This window comes from Sinocyclocheilus anshuiensis, unplaced genomic scaffold (genome assembly GCF_001515605.1).
Source record: "Sinocyclocheilus anshuiensis isolate Anshui unplaced genomic scaffold, SAMN03320099.WGS_v1.1 scaffold775, whole genome shotgun sequence".
NCBI lineage: Eukaryota > Metazoa > Chordata > Actinopteri > Cypriniformes > Cyprinidae > Sinocyclocheilus > Sinocyclocheilus anshuiensis.
In genome coordinates this window covers 401,957-421,837 of record NW_015552614.1, presented here as the reverse complement: position 1 = coordinate 421,837, position 19,881 = coordinate 401,957, and the positions used below count along the sequence as shown (strand labels likewise).

Below are 19,881 nucleotides of genomic sequence, written 5' to 3'. Positions count from 1 at the left end.
GTGTATCTAAACCTCTCTCTGAATACCACTGCTATCTGAGACGCAATGTTAATGTAGAGTACAGAAGCAATGTTAATTGAATTGATATATTTATCCTGCAGCTCAACTTGTAGAGCATGGCATTATAAAGCTAGCAATGCCAAGGTCATGAGATTTATTGGCAGGGAATACACATATATACACATATAAGTTTTTTTTTTAAAGCTGTAGCAGTTATAGTTTTTAAATGTTTTGGCTATGACTCGAGTCGGTATGCTTTTAAATTACATTTTTTTGATGCAAACTGACTTGTTTTTATAAAAACATTTTAAAATGTCAAATGTCTGTGACTACTCCTGAGTATTAATACAAATGAATTGCTGAATTCAAACCGATTCATTAAAACGGACAGTTTGCAAAAACTGATTTGCATGAATGAATCATATCTATAACCCCTTTTTGCTAACGAGTTTTAAACCAGAGATGCCATTAAAATATTTTAGTCTTAATGCTCTCATTATTTTTTGCAAGACAAGGAGTGGAAAACTAGCACACAGTTTTGCAATATTCATGATATGGCTTATTTTTAATTGGCAACATCATCGTGAATATATTTTAAACTTCCAATACATTGTAATATATAACAGATAGATATAATATAATTATAATATAATACAGCTATGCGGTTACTATTCTCCTTTTAACTGTGCTTCTTTTCCGTATTACCATCTCTATGAAGAGGAGGAGGAGGCAGAGAAATGTCTCTGGATGTTTCATTTACAGCTAATTACTTCATTCTCAGTTAATTAGGAAAACAGAAATGTGAATATGAATTGGAAAGTCCACAAACTCAAAAAAAAGTCACTTGAGACTTGACTTGAACTGATGTGCTTTCTAGAGAGGTTTAGATGTGATTTGCAACAACATTCTGGTGAACTGCTCCCTAAAGGAGGGCAATGTCGGGCTGAAAGTGGAACGCTTGATGAGTGACACACTAATATCTCATTACTCTGTAATGTCAAGTGTTGATATGTAATCCTCAGGAGCACCTGGAGCGTACTCCACGCACACATAATCAACTTAAATCCATATCAGAAGAAAGTAGATACTTTTAAAGGCATGGTTTAAAGGTAAAAGCACGTTTTTTTTCTACAGCCATATCACCCTTCAGCCCAAGACTGGTTGCTCACTGAAGCTAAGCAGGGTTGAGCCTGGTCAGTACCTGGATGGGAGACCTCCTGGGAAAACTAGGTTGCTGTTGGAAGAGGTGTTAGTGAGGCCAGCAGGGGGTGCTCACCCTGTGGTCTGCGTGGGTCCTAACGCCCCAGTATAGTTAGTGATGGGGACACTATACTGTCAAAAAAGCACAGTCTTTCGGATGAGACGTTAAACCGAGGTCCTGACTCTCTGGTCATTAAAAATCCCATGGCACTTCTCGCAAAGAGTGGGGGTGTGACCCCGGAGTCCTGGCCAAATTGCTGCCACTGCCCTCTGACCATCATGGCCTCCTAATAATCCCCATCCACTTGATTGGCTCTATGACTCTCTCTCCTCTCCACCTGTAGCTGGTGTGTGGTGAGCATACTAGTGCCGTTGTCCTGTGGCTGCCGTCGCATCATCCAGGTGGATGCTGCACACTGGTGGTGGTTGAGGAGAGACCCCCCTCATAATTGTAAAGCGCTTTGGGTGTAGAGCAATACACAATAAAGCGCTATATAAATGCATCCATCATTCATTCATTAATAATTGTAATATTTCTATAATATATTATAATATATAATATAAAGTAAATATTTAATATAAAAATAGATTTTTAAAGATAGCAAGTGTTAATTTCAAATGCGAGTAAAAATCAGATGTGGCAGGTTACGCTGTCAAATCACTAGAAATAAATAATATTAGGGCAGTTACATAAATTTGAAAAGCTCTAGAATGTTAATATTATATAGCACTTTTTTAATATGAAATTCAGATTTTATCATATATATATATATATATATATATAGATAGATATAGATATAATTACTCAAATCATAATAATTTTAATAATACATACTAAAATGAAAACATCACTAAATTTGATATATTTTCTAATTAAATAATATTGGAACAGTGCTTGCCTTTGCAAAAGTTGTCACCGCAATAAAAAAAAAAAGGTCAAAGGTGAGAAAAATAAACAGAACATTCATAACAATGTGTGCACATTTATGCCCCAGCAAGCCTCTCTTTAAGTTCAGTACAAATTTGAGCCACTCTTTCAAAATTAGATTATTTACAGCGGCATGGTGTTCATGAAAAGGCCTGAATTTTTTCTTTTTTAATTACGAACTGGATGCATGGTTAAAATAGTAGTGAACTTCAGCTAGAGGTTGTAGTAGTAGGTTTGTAATTGGCTGTAGAGACTCACCCGTCTGAGAGCCAGGGAGCTGCAGATTCCACGAGCAGATCACCCGTCTATAAAATAAAAAAAAGTCTACACACAATATCCCAAGTGTTTCGAGCCTTTATTCAGGGTTTCTGCAGGCTTTATGAAGTTAAATTAAGACTTTTAAGACCTTTTTAATATCAAGTAAAAAAAATATATACAAATTTACATCTTAAGTAAATGCATTTTGATTTAAGGATGTTTAGATATTTTTGATAATGAGATGTGAAAAACAAAAAAAAACACTGAGGAAAATATTCATTTTTTTTAAAAGTCCATTCAACATTTAATACTAAATTAATAATAAAATCTGCTTCAATTTAAAACCTTTTTAGGGCTTAATTTGCTGAAGGGTGAATTAAGAAATCCTGTTTAATTTAGGAGTTGTTCTGTTTATTTATGTATTTATTATTAATACAATTTATTTATTAAAATACAAAAAGCAATACGAAGCAAGATGAGACAAGACTAGTGGAGAAAACATGAGATGAGACAATAACAGAAAAGAAGAGGGGAGAAGAGAAGAGACAAAATCAAACAAAATGAGAAGCAAAGAGAAGATTCAAAACAAGTTGAAAAATGGAGAAGACAGAAGGAGAATGGAGAAGTTAAAGAGGAGAAGAAATAAATGAGTAGCAGAGAGTCAAGATGAGACCATATAAGAAAAGTGGAGAAGAGACAAGGTGAGACAAGGCTAGACGAGAAGAAATGAGAAAAGCAGCAAAGAAAAGGGTCAAGACGTGATGAAACAAGACAAGAGGAGAAAAGACGAGGTCAGACAAGAAGAGCAGAGTAGAAACAAGAAGAGAAGACACAAGGAAAGGCAAGACAAAGAGAGGAGAGTCAAGATAAAACAAGACAGTTAAAGTGTACATATAAACCAAAGAAGAAAACACAAGAGACAATGTGAGACAGGATAGAAAAGAAGTGCAGAGTCAAGATGATCCAAGAAGAGAGGCAAAGAGAAGAAACAAGAAGAGTTGAGGCAAGCAAAGATGTAGAGACAAGGTGAGACAAAGAGAGAAGAGACAAGATAGAGACGCAAAGCAAATAGATAAAACAAATGATGAGGAGAGGATGAGAAAAGAGCAGAAAAGACAAGCTTAAATGAAACTAGAAGCGAAGTCAATTCAGAGAACAATTTAATGTGAAAGTGGCTGAACAGTTTTGAATCAGACCCATTTTTCTTGTCCTTATACCTTCCTCTGTCTTTAAAAAAGAGTTTTGTTCCTCAAGTCATGGGACTAAACATTCATAAATGCTGTGATAAGAGCCAGCGGAAAGAAGAAAAAAACTAAATGAAGAAACAGAAAATCATTCAGGAGACAGAGAGAGACTGCATGAGCTCATATACTCACATGCAATAACAGTGAATGATGACTGAAGCTGTTAGTTCTCACATTCTACCTAACATTTCCTTTTGCATTACGCAAAGAAGAAAAAAAGTCATACAGACTTGGAACAACATGAGGATGAGAATGATAATAGAATTTGTATTTATGTAGCTATTGAACTTTCTTTTATACTTAAAACATTCATTATGCACCATAGGAGCTTATGTAAATATCTAGAGATGATCGTCTACATCAGGGGTGTCAAACTCAGTTCCTGGAGCACCACAGCCCTGCTGAGTCCAACACACATACCATGTAGTTTTCAAATAAGCCTGAAGGACCTGATTAGCTGTATCAAGTGCGTTTAATTAGGGTTGAAGCTAAACTCTGCAGGGCTCCAGCCCTCCAGGAACCGAGTTGAAACCAGTGTTGCCAATTTAGCTACTTTGTAGCTAGATTTAGCGACTTCCCCGCCCCTTTTGAGACTTTTTTCAAAAGTTTAGGGACAAATATAGCAACTTCTTGGACAAACCTTATCTAAGTTCTCCTCTTGCGCACTGATCTACAATCATCTTTATATAGATCAGTGAATTTGCCATTGTGATGTCATCTAGTGACATTTAGCTACCAGTTTTAGCTACTTTCAATTGAAAGCAGTTGGCAACACTGGTTGAAACCCCTGTTCTACACAATTCAACAGATAAAACTGCCATCTAATCATATAACTGACCTGTGACACTGAGGAGGGAGGAGGAAATTCATCCTGATATCGACCCAGGACGGAGTTCAGACGATTCACTGATAAGACACAAAACAAAGTTCAAGTGCTGATGAATATGCGTGATTGTAAAACCGCGCATGCATCTGCACACCATTATTTCTGTGATCTAGCGTGTTTCACCTTGATCTCGAAGATAGTCGACTTCTGTTGTCATTTTTGCATCTGCAACAGCAATAAACTTTGTTAGGTCAAACGTAACTACAAACCATATGCTTTGCAAAACTGTATCATCAACATAACTATAATAACATTTAGTATGTGGGTCGGCAGGTAGGTTGTACGCAACGGGGAACAATTTGCCTTCTGAAGCAGTCAGTTTAGACACAGCCAGCACAAATGATCCCTGGAAACTGTCTTTGTGTAGGAATATTGGTTTACCATTGAATTAACTGACTCTGTAGAACCATATCATCTATCATGTTGGTCTAATCGAGTAAACGTACATTTAATAAACTAGATTACGAAATAATATATATTTTACAAAGAGATTAAATGAAAAAGAAGCGAATTTGGTCTGTAATCTCAGCAGCAGCAGCATTAAGCGTCATTGGTATCCAGGTGGAGATTTGGCTAACGACTACACATATTTCAACATTCATTATAAACGTGCTGAACACTCTGTCATATCAACTTAAAAACTACAAATGCTTATTTTTGCCATCGCGTAATATCACAAAGTAGCAGAAACATGTAAATAAATGTAAAGTTCAAAGGATAGGTATTAGGTACCTCCAAATCCTTTTATGGAGTTCCAGTTTATGGAGTTCCTGTTTTTCATGGTTCTTGAATTGAGGAACTATTAAAATGAGGGCCCTTGATGTGATCGAATAAGGCAAGACATTACTTCAATATTTTGTTTTCATTTTTTTTTTAATACCGACTATGTGCCTGACTACTGAAACATTTGTTGGACGCTTAGTTGATATATGCCACAAATCAGGAAGTGTTCTTCCCACGACATCAGGTGTTATGTTTATGATATCAGATGTATTGCTTATCAATGACTGTTGAACTTTATTTCATATCAGACAGTCCTGTGTCCTGAGCTGCTTAAGATGTATTAGAGCACAGAACTGTGGATATATATTGATACTTTAAAGTCTATATATAAACAGACAAATAAGTATATAATTATTGATAACTTTTTGTTAAACTCAGCTAGATAGTCATTTATTATTATTTCAGGTCTTGATAGAAGAAAATAAGATTTTACCATGCTTAACAGTGTCTGCGTCGGTTGTATCCTCCTGACTGCCATGGAGTTCCATATCAAACATACCTGGGACAGTTTACCTGTGGATCATGAGCCGGTAAAGATTCGCTTCTCACCTGGCGAGGATGGTTTGTTAATGCAAGTGACTGCTCCTTTTTTTAATGACCCCCCTGCACCAGCCGGATCTCCTGGAGAGCCGTTCCCTGGTCTCTGGGACTATGAGGGTATGTTCATCTATACTATAATTGTGGTCAAATTTGTCAATTTTAGTTTATAGATTTGGTTTCTTACTTTCATGTGATTATATAACAAATTAGTGCAATCAACTTATCTTGTTGCATATGCACATGCAGCCTTGATCCTTGGACTATCCATATAATTATCAGATAAGTAAAAGTGATTTAACTTTGATGGAAACTTGAATTCGAATTTTATGAAACAGTTGACAGTTTTTACAGTTTTTTTCTCTTTGACTAATTTTTCAGTGGTAGAGTCATTTTTCCTGAACAACAACACTGAGCAGTATCTGGAGGTGGAAGTCTGCCCGTAAGTTAAGCTTACAGTGTTTTTCAGACAGCAGGAAGATTTGTCATTGCTAATGTGTAATTGAAATAATATTTTGAAATTACAGACATGGACAACACCTGATTCTGCTATTGAATGGAAAACATAATGCATTTATGGTAATAAAATACACATTGTACATAAGTTTATTATTGTTTTCAGCTTTTAAAAAATATTTACACTAATGTTCATAAGTTTGGGGTCTTTTTGTGTTTTTGTACAAAGTCTCTTATTTTCATTCCAATGCTACATTTATTTGATAAAAAATACAGTAGTAGTGTGAAATATTATTATTACTATTATTTAAAAATGACTTTTTATATTTGACTATTACTCCAGTCTTCGATGTCACATGATCCATCAGAACTCATTCTAATATGTTGATTTGGTTCTCAAGAAACATTTCTTATTATTTTCAGTGTGGAAAACAGCTGTGCTTTAATATTTTTGTGAAAACCATGATACATTTATAAATGCCTTTACTGTCGACACCTTTGATCAGTTTAAGATGTTCTTGCTGATTAAAAGTCTATAAACATTAAAACATTAAGGAATTCTTAATGCAATGAAATAGTACAGGAGGTAGAAAACATAGAGTGATGTGAAATGTTCTTATGACATTCTTTACCATTAGCTTGTTATTTTGTAATAATTTTTATGCTATAACCTGCTACAGCAACAACTCCCTCTATCATTCAAAGCCAATATAGAGGACAACAAGTGGAAGGGAGAAGCACTTCTACCTTGGAGGTATTTCCCTCAGGGCATTAATAAGATGAATTCCTATGCCATCCATGGCTCTGGAGCAGGAAGGACCTATGAGGCTCTGTATCCTGTTCCTAGAGAAGACCTACAAGAAGGACAGGGACCAGACTTGTAAGTTTAGATATCTTAATATGATTTTATTAGATCTTAACACATACCTGTCAACCCTGCCGTTTTTCCCGGGATTCTCCCGTACTTTACCATTCTATCCCGCTATCATCCCGTTTAAATATTCTGCGTATTTGATATATTTACTACATTCACCTCTGGTAAAACTCCTGTAATTTGTATGGCCCAAACCTCATTATATGAATAATCATGTCAAGCTGCTTTGTTACTGGGGAAACCGCAATATTTCTGCCATTCCGAAAGCGCCATCTGCTGGCAGAGAATGAATTTGCATTTTTCAATAAGTATTTTTTTTCTTTTTTGAGACCAAAGCCAAAATCGACCCTTATTTTTTTATAATATAAGTAAGTTTAGAAAACATACAGTTGAAAATGTGAATCGGTGGATTGACAAAAAGATAATGAATTTATAACAAATCTAAAGATATAGCCTATACTTAGATATATTTATATTTTGCTCCACCCCCCCACCAGGATATTAACATTTTCTTCTCTCATCTGAACAGCCATCGACTTGAGTATTTTCAAGACTTCACTCTGCAAAACATCATGGGAGAAGACTGGGTTCAGCCAGAATCTGACCTGTGGGATTTGGCAGGCAAATGACCAACTGAAAATCACAAATGAAGACAAAACTGGCTAATAACCAGCCTTTTTTATGCAGTAATTACTTGCAACTTGCTTTCATGGCTATGTTAGAGCACAAACTCCATTGCAGTCTAATCAAAGTTAATGATGTGGCTTGTTTTAATGTGGGTGTAATATAATGTGCAATATAATGGCTTTTATTATCACAATTTAATAAATCTTTTATCAGAAATGCGGCACTAATCTCAGCAGTAAGTATATTCCATCCAGCACCAAATATCTATGCAATATGCAGTAAATGGGAATTTTTAATTTTAGACTGAAATTAAAATAACCATTTAATAATGGAGATGGTAAATGTGGAAATTAAACAAATTATAACATTTAGTTTTTGTTTTGTTTTTGTCCTGTTTTGGAGCTTGGTAACAGATGTGCTAACACTGTGAAATTAGTTGCATGAAGATTCTTCAGAAATTCTCCTTAGGTTTTCAATAGAAAATGTAGTAAATATAATAATCCAATAACATATGCCTAAACGGGGGCGGATCTAGAAAATATTTTTTAGGGTGGCAAAGGGGTGGCATGGGGTCTATGAGGGGTGGCAACACCAAAGCAAGCCCCCATGCATAGTTTTTGGGGATTTATGGTCTGACATACACAGTTGTGTTCACAAATATTGTATTACCATTAAGTAATCATCTATACTGTTTAAAATAAAAAATAAATAACATTTTAATATCCATCATTGCACCAAGTCAATACACAACGTAAAAAACTTCAACAGGTTATAAATGTTTCTGAACTTGTATCACTAAAGAAGACATGCGGTTCTAATAAAATTACATAGGCTACTTAGATAGTATAATCACGTTTAGTGCAAGTTTAAGAGCAACAAACACTTTTGAATTTCCTGACATTAGAAAGAAATACAATAATATCAAAGCACTGAAACTGGATCAGTTTTGAAAACAATGTTTGATTTTCTGTTCTTAACAGAGGGGGGAATATCTGTAATCACCCAGAACAAACTCTATCAACCATATACTCTAACAACACCCCAGCAACTGCATAGCAAGAGCCTAGCAACCACCCAGAATATCCTTGCAACCAACTAGCAACACTTTAGCAAACATCTAGAACATCTAACTGACCAAACCATTTACGTTTTTTAAACAAGACTTTAAGACAAGCCAGCATAAATTTGTCTTTCAAACTTTTCAATCTAGTTATTACAGTTTTTCTTACAGGTTACAGGTGTCTTTGTTTTGAAAACTGAATTAATGGTTTGGGGGGGAAGTGCCAACTAAAATCAGTTATATTAACAATCGAGAAAACTGCAATACGAGGATTCCTTAAAACCTTTTTTTGTTTTATTAGGTCTACCGCAATATTAAAATAGGTATCGTGCCAACCTTGAGTATCTGACAGTAGCTGAAGTAAAACGTATTTCTGTGATATAAAACCTCTTCTATAAACAGCCGAGCTTTAACTCTCTCAACAAACCCATGCGTATAATCAATAGGAGCTCGCGTAAACTACAAATTAGCTGCTAATAAGACGGAACACGGCTTTATAATTACAGCCGCTGTCCGTTAAATGAATATTAACGGTGACTAATTACCGAGCCGCTGCTCTCGCGCTGCCGAACTCCTGACACGAGCGCTGACTGGAGCGCGAGCTGCGGGCGTGAGCTGAATGCGAGCTCGGTAGCTGAGAGCGAAGGTCACGGCTAACGAAAGAAGGGCTTTATTAAAAAGATTTTGAATTAAACATTTCTGATATCATAACTTGTTGAAAAGGGCACACTTTAAAGGGTTCGTGTTACAGTGTTATTAGCTAGCCTACTCAATCTCAGAGTTTATAGAAACAAACATCATGTAATCTGTTAATATGTCATTAATTTGCTGGTAAATGCACGTTTTGTTAGTTTATTTATTAATTATGTTAATAATTAATTATGGCATGCATTAAATATATACACTTACGTATATAGGCTATATTAAGTATCCTATATTATATTAATGTGTGTATTCATAAATGTATTAATTATTTATATGTATTAGCCTATGTATAACATGGGAAAAGATGTTACTCAAGTCCATCTGCGGGGAATGCAGGGAGGCAGGACACATCACTAATATATTTAACATAAATAAATAAATAAATAAAAACAGAACCCAATAGAAAGAATCACATCCAGGCCCGTACTCAAATTACACACAGAGACTCTAATCACATTTGTTCTCTCCACATGTAATCTATTCACTGGGGGAAATAGCAGAGTACAAATTGCTTCTTGTTAGGAGCAGAGCGAAGTCAATCAGATGGCCTTCCACTCATGTTTTTTAAATCGGGGAGAATTTATGTGCTGACATTTTATAATTGATAGGAGGCCTGTTCAAAACTGAATGGGTAGATGAGCACTGGCATGTTTTCAGACCTATTTCTGCTAGTTGAACATCGTTAGCCGCAATGGAAATGATTTAATCGAATACACATTAGATACAACCCTGAACTCCGAAGGGAGGGGTGAACATTGTCACTCCCTTTTTTAAAAATGACAATGAATCATGTTTGTTATTTTAATTCCATTATATCCATAATGGACCTGTTTACCTGTTGCTTTTGCCCCTTCCATCCATTTGTCACAGGCAGGTAATATCTGCACTAAAATATTGATTCCCATCTATTGGAACACACATTAACAAACAAATATTTTGAACCTGTAATAGTGTCTAGTGGCAGTTAACAAAGTATTTTTTTTCTATCAGAGATAATGTTGATATAGTTTTTTGTTCTTTTTTTCATCACTAAAAAATATCAATCATTGCGCTCTGAGCTCCAAAAACGTGTTTCCATGGCAACAAAAGCTTTTCTGGATAAAAGGGACTGTCAGGGAGAATATTTTCCTTTATAACTCTGTCATAATCATAAACATTAGTACAATACACTCTCTCTCACCCACGCACATCAGTGAAGCCCATTAAAGGCCACTATAAAAGAAGGAGGCCTAAAAGTAAAGGATGATGAAGAACCACACTCGCAAAGCGGAGGTTATTTTTACAGATTTTAAGGAGAGGGGAAGATGATAAATCTGAGTTGGGAGGCAGTAATAAGAGAGGATGGCAGGCAACACAACATTATCAGGCTGTTTGTGCTGTGTAGAAGTGCTGGAGGGGGGAGGGCTGCCGAGGAGAGCCTTTACCCGCGCGACACCCTCTGATTGATAGTGGAATAAAGGTCGTTCTGTGTGATGAATGAATATTTCGATATAACCCAATCACGGTGCACAGGAAAACGAATGACTGGATGAGAACAAGATGAGCGGGTCCACTGAGGGCATGGAACGCAGGGCCAGCAGAGACACTAAATCACAAAATAACAGAATTGAACTTTATATGGCCATAAATGGGAGAGTATGTGGAGAGACGGGGTTGAAAATATTACCTGGATACTCTCAGCTTTTCTGTCAATACTAAACCCATGAAGAAAGAGAACGAGGCGGGGGGAGACACAAGAGACGGAGCCAAGAGTCTTTCCACAAGACATTTAGAGGTCATGCTCTAAAGTGAACGTGGTAACTGTGGAGTTGTTCATAAAGTGGTTAACTCACAGCGAGATGTTCTGTTTGTGCACGAGGGTCAGTTTGATGGAATATCAGCTCCCATTTGTCTGAGAGCCACAGATGGGTGAGCTGAAGACAAATGCTGCAGTCAGACGGCCAAAACAACATTTCCATCCTGATGTGCACAGAATTGTATTGATTAATATCACTGACAAAACAAACTAGCTAAACAAGTTACACTCTTATGGGAAATGAAAAGCCTGCAAGGATGAGATAAGTATCTGTGATTGTGCATTAGATGACAAGTGAGTCATTGAAACATTCAATTCTACCGACTCTTTAAAACACCATTTTCTGTGAATGTGCAAGGCTTACAATTCTTTAGACACTCTCGGTAAACTAGAAGGATAACAAAGTGCAGTAAAGAGTAAAATTATTTGCTCTACAAAATTCCAAACAAGGCCACAGCAAAATCAAACCTGTTTTTGCATCTCTCTGCTGGTGTTCTTGAATGAATCAGAGTTTTTTTTTTTTTTTGTATGATTCAGTTCAGTGAATAATTCAATGACTTATATTTGTTTTGTTCCTGAATGAATAAGACTTAAGCACCTTCAAACCCTCATTCATTATTTCCTACATTACTCCACTAACATAATCTACTGGATGAGTGATTTAAAATGAGCAAGCAAATTCGGACACTGAGTACACCGGATACCATGCTAACACACGTGAATTCATTTGTTGTGACACTCACAGTTCTTTAGCAGCTAGCCTACAGCCATTTGAAGTGGTGTCTGAAACCATAGTGGAACCAAATTCACTCACTCGTTTTCATTCCCTCATTCAGTGGACTATATTAGTGGAGTAATGTTAGGAATAGTAAATGAGGGTATAAGGGGTGAATAGAATCGTATTCATTCAGGTACGAAAAAAGTATAGGTGAGTCATTGAATTATTCACTTATCTGAATCGTTCCAAAAAAAAAGATTAATTTAGTAACGGCACTACAGAAAAGGTTTGATTCTGCTGTGGCTTTGTTTGGAATTATTATATAGCCGGTGCAGCAAAGGTTAACTGTCAATATTACGTCAGTGTGTGTCTTACAATTATTGTACATTTTTCTATGAAAGTAAAATCACACTCGCAATCATTCTATTCTGGAATGTCTTCTATAATGTGTCTTAAATGATCTTCATATATTACTGCAGGAATATCTCTAGTTCTGCAGCCATTTAGAAATATTTCTAATTAATTGTTGAACAAGGCTTAATGGACTGTGCTACATGTTAATTACCCTACAAAACATTAAATAACCATTTTGAAAACATCAAAGCAGTCAATGGAAAATCATCAATTAGTTAAACAAGTCTCTTTGCTTAATTAACAGAATATGTCTGAGGCATCTTGCCCTTTTATCAATTAAAAAGCTCCACATAAACACACAAAACCAAAGGGCATTAATTGTTTGTCAAGTACTATCATACAAATATTATATTTCATAAGCCACAATAAAGCAGGTGACTAAACCTTGGAGAGAGAGAGAGAGAGAGAGAGAGGGGGAAAATTTGATTATTGCTTTGCCTGAGTCATTTGCTTCTTTATCTTCTGGCTGTGGTGATATCAGAATTCCATAGAGTATATATAGCAGGCAAAAGATAAAACTGACTCGTCTCACTCCAGTTAACTCTGTTTCTCTTTCTGCAAAGAGAAATGCTCATCTGCATGTCCAATAGGATCATCTCTTGCACTCAGATTAAAGTCAGAAAAGCTCAGACATATCTGCTCGTTTTTAGTCCTTTTTTCTTTTTGTCACTTTGCTGTCTGACACTGTACCATCTGTCTCACGGCATACGTTTCTCAGCATTATCCAATTATCTAAGAGGTAAGACATGTACTGCTCAGGTTACTACCTTGACAAAATCAATAAGCCTTCATAATGTCTGATACTATCTTCGGAGCACACCGTGAGCACACCATGATTGGTGAAGAGAAGAAAATAAAGAAGATTGTGGTCCTGGTGAGTAAGGACAAATGACAATAAAGCAAAGCCAGACAATGGACTGAAATTGGGTTCCGTGAATCAAAACAAATAAGGTTTGTTTTCACAGAGTATGCTGAAATTATTCAGTGTTATGAACACAATACACAGAGTACAGGAAGTAATGGACCATTACAGGAAGAAGAAACAAAAGACTGGAAAGGTCCATGCAGTGCTGGCACTTTCCACAAATAGGGTATATACTTAGATGCACAAATCCCATGATTTTAGTTGTAGGAACTATTAGATTGGATGGATAAACTATTTAAAAAAGTAAATTAGCATGGAAAGGAAAGAGTTTTCAATCCATCAAAAGTCTATAAACCTCCACCCATAAAATAGACTGTCCCACATCAATATGTTTCCAGTAATTCAATATTATTGCTGTAAAAGCAATTTCTAATCTACAATCTTTAATTATGAATAGAAATTGCTTTGTTGACTGCATTTGCCAAGCTCAAATTTGCAACCTGTTGTTTTTTAATGAATTTTATTTACATTTGTTAAGCTCATTTAATTTGGAAGTATATTAAATATTTATTGCCAAAGAAATATCAAAATCATGTTTGTTAAGCTAGCCAAAAATTGCTAACCATATATTTAACAAAAGAAAATAAAACAGATTATTATATTATATTATATTATATTATATTATATTATATTTTGGGTTGTTTTGACCCAGCGGTTGGGTTCAAAACAACCCAGCCGCTGGGTCAAAACAACCCAATAGCTGGGTTTGTCCCTTTTTAACCCAGGGCTGGGTTATATTTAACCCAGCATTTTTTTAGAGTGTACTAGCTCCTAAAAAGCAACTGCTAAATTCCAAGAAACACAGCTCAAATAAGAATAGGTTTTCCTTTGGTGACTCCAAAGGACAACATATGGAAAAGCATATTTTCATATATATCTGTCTGAATCCTTTTATTCTCTCTCTCTCTCCCTCTCTCTCTAGCCCGATTTTCTCTCTTCTTTCATCCTCCGCTTTATCCGCCTCAGGGAAATATTTCCACCTACACTGTAATTCTGACTCTTTCCCATTTATGTATTTATTTTATATTTATTTACCCATTTATTTATAACACTTAATCTTGCTTCTCAACTTTCTTGACTTTAAATGTAATTTGCACAACCATGAAACAGCTGCATGTCTAAAAAAACCTTCATTGCAGGTATAAACACTCACAAAATATTGCAGCAATAGACTTAATTAATTAATTCTAACATTAAAAAAAAAAAAAATCTTAATTAATCAGTATTAATCTACAAATAAGTAAATCTACATAATTTAAAATGTTACCTCCTGCAAACAGACCAAACTTTCAGAATATTTATTCATTTAATTTTAATGACAGTGGTTGGAACAGGACAAAGTTGGAACAACGAAAATAACTGTAGTAACTGTGGTACTTTGGCAGAACTTGGCTATCCTAGTTATTTTTTTGTAAGGGTAATTACAGATTACAATTACCAGAGAGACAGAACCAATGTGCACAAATAAATGTGACACAAATCAAGTTACACAACACAAAGTGCAATCTGACAGCACCACATGTCAGAACTCAAAAGTGACAATGGAAAAATAATGTTTACAGTGCTAATGAATGACAGGTAATGTGCAAGAATAGGGCAACATCATCTAAGACTGCTATGTTACAATGTTTATAAAAACAATCAGTTTTCAGTTATTTCAAAAGACTGAAACAAGAAAGAATATTAACAAAACACTTGCGATACATAATTGATCTTAATTCATTAAAATGTCATGTCACTTTTTGAAAAATTCACACAGGCTTCCATTAAGATCAGTTGCACCAGAAAAGTGTTTCCAGAGTTAAAACACTTGCAATTACCAAATATGACATTTCAAAAATACACATTTTAGACTGCACCCATTACAACTACATCAACTTCAAAAATAAATGTTTATCCATTTTGAAAGGAATTAAAAACTACAGGTTTGATCAAACTGACTTCATAAGCAAACATCTTTCAGCAAGACCATCATCCTGTGATTGCTTTAGGGCATATATTTGATATTGACATATCCCAGCTGCCAAAAGACATCTGCATGAATCTGATGCCATTCTGAATTAATTACAATTAATTTTACTCAGTGCTGAGTGCAACCAGCTAATCAGGACTCCAAGTGCTCATACGTCTCAGAGAAACTGCACTAAAAATAAAGATACGCGTGCCAAGATCAGAGGGACTTCACCATCAAGATTCATCTAATGTGTCATTCACAATCATGAGCCCTCCATTTGGGATCATGAGGACTTCAACTAGAATTTAAAATGCTTTCGGATCTCAGTCTAGGAATTGGAATTCATAGGCTAAAAGGCACTGAAAGCTGCATATATAAAATGCAGCTTTCAGTGCCTTTTAGCCTATGAATTCCAATTTTTGAGCAATTTTTGGTGATCAGTTATTATCAGTTATTACTGCTCACTTATTATCAAATTATAAAGGTTGAAACCGGGTTTTGCTGCTTAATATTTTTTGGGGAAAACATGATAATTTTTGATTTTTTAAAATATTAAGCATCAAAAACTGTTGTCAGCATTGACGATCATAATAAAAGTCCCTTGAGCACCAAATGAGCATATTAGAATGATTTCTGAAGGATCATGTGACACTGAAGACTGGAGTAACGACTGCTGAAAATGCAGCTTTTCCATCGCAGGAATAAACTTTAAAATATACTAAAATAGAAAACAGGTATTTTAAATTGTAATTATATATATATAAAAAAAACAGTTAAAAAGGGTGATGTATAGTAAGGAACTGAAGACAGAATAGACGATGACAGGTCCACAGAGGAGGTCAGAGAAAAGATATGTGATCACTTGTGTGTGTGTGTGTGTGTGTGTGTGTGTGGTTATGTCAGGGTGAAGGGTTCTCTCTGAGGTGCAGACTAGATTTCTGTCATCAATAGTTAAGAAGGGAAGAATGAAATAAGCACTTGGGGTTTGAAGGGGAAAAAAAGACATTAAAAAAACCAGACAGCAGTAAGGATGACCACACGCTGAGCATTACTAGCCACCAAAGGCAGCAGCACCCCTTAGCAACTGTTTCATCTCCACAGTGACAGAACCACTGCTACAGTGAGAGCTCACTGACTTTATATCAGGCTGACCATAGACTTGACCTTCACTCTCCTGTTTAAGGAAGTCACACATCAACTCTCCCTCATCTTTCTCTTCTGTGCTTTGACTTTTACACACATACTGGCAATAAAAACAAATTCATAACCATTTCTCACCTTAACACACTGATTACATACAAATGTGCCTTACCTACAAAACAATACCATACCTTTTTGGAAGCATGTTTGAGCACCATAGTAACACACACACACACACACACACACACACACACACACACACACACACACACACACACACACACACACACACACACACACACACACACACACACACACACACACACACACACACACACACACACACACACACACACACACACACACACACACACACACACACACACACACACACACACACACACACACACACACACACACACACACACACACACACACACACACACACACACACACATAAATTTGGACATGGTACCATGGTGATATTTTTGGAAGCACCATGAAATTTGAATGAATATTTCCTAATACCATAACATTAGTATAAGCATTAGTATTATTATTACTATAGTATTAGCATCTGATATTGTACCATGATATCACTATACCATGATACTGCCATTACTTTTTAGTAAGGGTAATATTATGGTATTTTGGACATGTACATGATACTATCATGGTATTTTGGACATGCAGCATGGTAGTACCATAATATTTTTGGAAGTACTGTTAAAATACCATAGTGGTACATGAATTTCAGTAGTACTATCTGATAACATCACTATACCATGGTGCCACATTACTTATAGAGTAAGGGTAATATTGTGATATTAATTGAAGTACCTTTGCATTTTATTGTATATGAGTATGGTAATCATTCAGTACAATGGTATATATGAAAGTAGCCTGCCATAGTATTACTATCTGATACCATCACTGTACCACGATACTACCCAGTGTAAGGTAAGAGAGGCACTGTAAAGAGACCAGAAAAACCACTGTCAGCTGTCAATTACAAAGGAATATTATCTATGGGTGTTCCTGTTTGGTACACAATGAGGAGTTCATCAACATCTGCTAAACAGTCACTGCACATTCACACGTCTGTTAGATCTCACCACTATCTCTGTCCTTTGAACATGGTAAAATAGTTCTCCAAACTTTGAACAACATGAAGATGAATAATGTCCGAATTTTCATTTTCCAGTGAACTATTGCTTTAATAAATAACTGGAAGATCCAGCAGTAAAACAATTTCCATCCTTGGTTTGCCATGGCCTGGCGCTTCTTCAGTCTGGTTGGACGGTTTTTGCGTGTGCTGCCATATGAAACCATTTGAAGAAGTGTTCTGCTGACCCCACACATTAAGCACATTAAGTCTTTATGGGGGATTATTACACGCCATTAGCTGGTGTATTGTGTATGAGATGATGCAAGACCCTAAAGAGAACCCTCTGGCTGTGGAAAATGGTCATCCCTCTTTCTCTCTATCCGTCTATCTCTTGGGAGGGAGTGTAGCTATGTAAAGGGCTAAATGGATCCACTCATGGTTCTGATGGTCTCTTGCTAACCAAAATGGATACGGGGTCCTGACCTTGACTTGACCATCTATGTTCGCCTTGGGAACATTCTAGTGCTAGAATGCGTGTGTGTGTGAGTTTATAGGTTGAAAAAAATTGTCCAGCGAGGAAATTTTCTGTTTTTTTTTTTTTTGTACAGAGTGATTTTCTGAGTTTTGGAGTCTTTATAGCACTTGTCACATCCTGTTATGGAAGATGTGAATAAGAATGTTGAGTGTGTCTTTTAGCTGATCCCACCTGATCTTCTTTCCCTCATCGCTCTGAACTCCTGACAGCAGCTACTACGGCTGTCTGTGTTTCCTTGAGCATGTATTATTTTTATTTAAAACGAAGTCAATCCTCCCACACATACGGGTTATCATCATCATTGTGGATGCTCCCAAACCGGTGAGCTGCCTGCATAAAAATCATTTTAAGGCAACCATTAGATGATAACTTCTACTTAAAAACTGAAATGAAAATAATTTTGAGTTGTATTACTAAAATGACTAAAACTGAAATAAAAATAAAGCTAAACATAAATATGGTGACACTTTACAATATTGTCCCATTTGTTAATGTACACTAACTAACAAGTGTTGCAGTATTTACTAATTTCTGTTAATGATATTTAATAAAAATACAATTGTTCATTGTTAGTTAATGTTAGCTCAGGTCCATTAAATAATATTATCAGATACAACTTTTTATTTTAATTATTTATTAGTGAATGCCGAAATTAACATTAACTAAGATTAATAAATGTTTTAGAAATATTTTTCATTGTTACTTCATGTTAACGGAAGTATGTTGTTATTATTAACATCTATTATAAGAACAAATTTAATATAAGAACTTTATTGTAAAGTGTTACCAGAAATATATATATATATATAAAGATAAAATTACTAAAACTTCAATAAAAAAAAATAAAAAAATAAAAAAATAAAAGCTAGTTCAAAATGTGAATAAATACAATAGTATATAAATAATACTAAAATAACACTGATATATATAGTAAGATATAAATAGTAAATAGTAAAATTAAAAAAATCTAAATATAAAAATAAAAACTAATTCAAAATGTGAATAAATACTATAATAGTATATATAATACTAAAATAACACTGATATAAATAGTTCAGTTTAATAAAAATTTATTATTTTACCCATGCAAATTCAAATTCAATGATGCAGTGTGGACATGTTGTAAGACCTAAAGAGGATGAGAAAAAGAGAGAGGGTTTTAGACCACAACCAAAAATACTTCTATTTTGCTTTTAAGTGCAAACATCTTCATTGTATGTGATACAAAAAAAAAACTTCTTCATTGTATACGATAATATAATTGTAGATATGAGATATCTAAGGAGTTAGGGGCCCTAAAACAAACACTGACTTGCTCACTTTTTCCTCCGTTTGTCACTTCCATTCACTCTCACTGTCTCTTTCCCCTCGCTGCACATCCACAGCCTCACAATAACACAAACAAGCTCCCTCTGCAATGTAGCACTGCCTTGTCTACCTGCTATTGATAGGAGGGGCGCATGATGGAAGAAGCTGTTTCTGCAGCTACAGTGAGAGAGAAAGAGAGAGAGAGTACAGGCTGTGTGATCAGCAGATGGCACTGTGGCTCTTTCTTTCATATGTTTAAGGGTATGTATATGTATGTGTGTGTGTGTGAGTGTGTATGCATGTGTGCCAAGGTCTGCAAAATCATCAAGATATAATGAAGCACAGGGGTTTAGGCACAAGCACCTCACACACACACACACACACACACACACACACACACACACACACACACACACACACACACAC

The 19,881-nt window shown here is 35.5% G+C and overlaps 1 protein-coding gene across 2 annotated transcripts; it reads left to right on the top strand.

Moving 5' to 3' along the window:
* The first annotated feature begins 5,275 nt into the window (after window positions 1–5,275).
* LOC107665957 (UPF0462 protein C4orf33 homolog) lies at window positions 5,276–7,801 on the top strand. Of its 2 annotated transcripts, XM_016457032.1 has the most exons (6): window positions 5,276–5,351; window positions 5,745–5,956; window positions 6,218–6,278; window positions 6,364–6,415; window positions 6,973–7,172; window positions 7,696–7,801. In XM_016457032.1, exons 2-6 carry the CDS (start codon window positions 5,776–5,778, stop codon window positions 7,793–7,795), a joined length of 594 nt encoding a protein of 197 aa, XP_016312518.1. In that variant the 5' UTR covers window positions 5,276–5,351; window positions 5,745–5,775; the 3' UTR covers window positions 7,796–7,801. The 2 variants fall into 2 exon arrangements, with proteins under 2 accessions (XP_016312518.1, XP_016312517.1); XM_016457031.1 differs by lacking the exon at window positions 5,276–5,351 and having other exon boundaries at window positions 5,567–5,956.
* Window positions 7,802–19,881: the final 12,080 nt, after the last annotated feature.

Bases quoted from the DNA above. Each gene is read 5' to 3' on its own strand.
- LOC107665957 (XM_016457031.1), top strand. From the start codon at position 5,734: ATGCTTAACAGTGTCTGCGTCGGTTGTATCCTCCTGACTGCCATGGAG. The intron at 6,279-6,363 runs GTAAGTTAAGCT...TTGAAATTACAG, and splicing joins CTGGAGGTGGAAGTCTGCCC to ACATGGACAACACCTGATTC. The intron at 6,416-6,972 runs GTAATAAAATAC...AACCTGCTACAG, and splicing joins GAAAACATAATGCATTTATG to CAACAACTCCCTCTATCATT.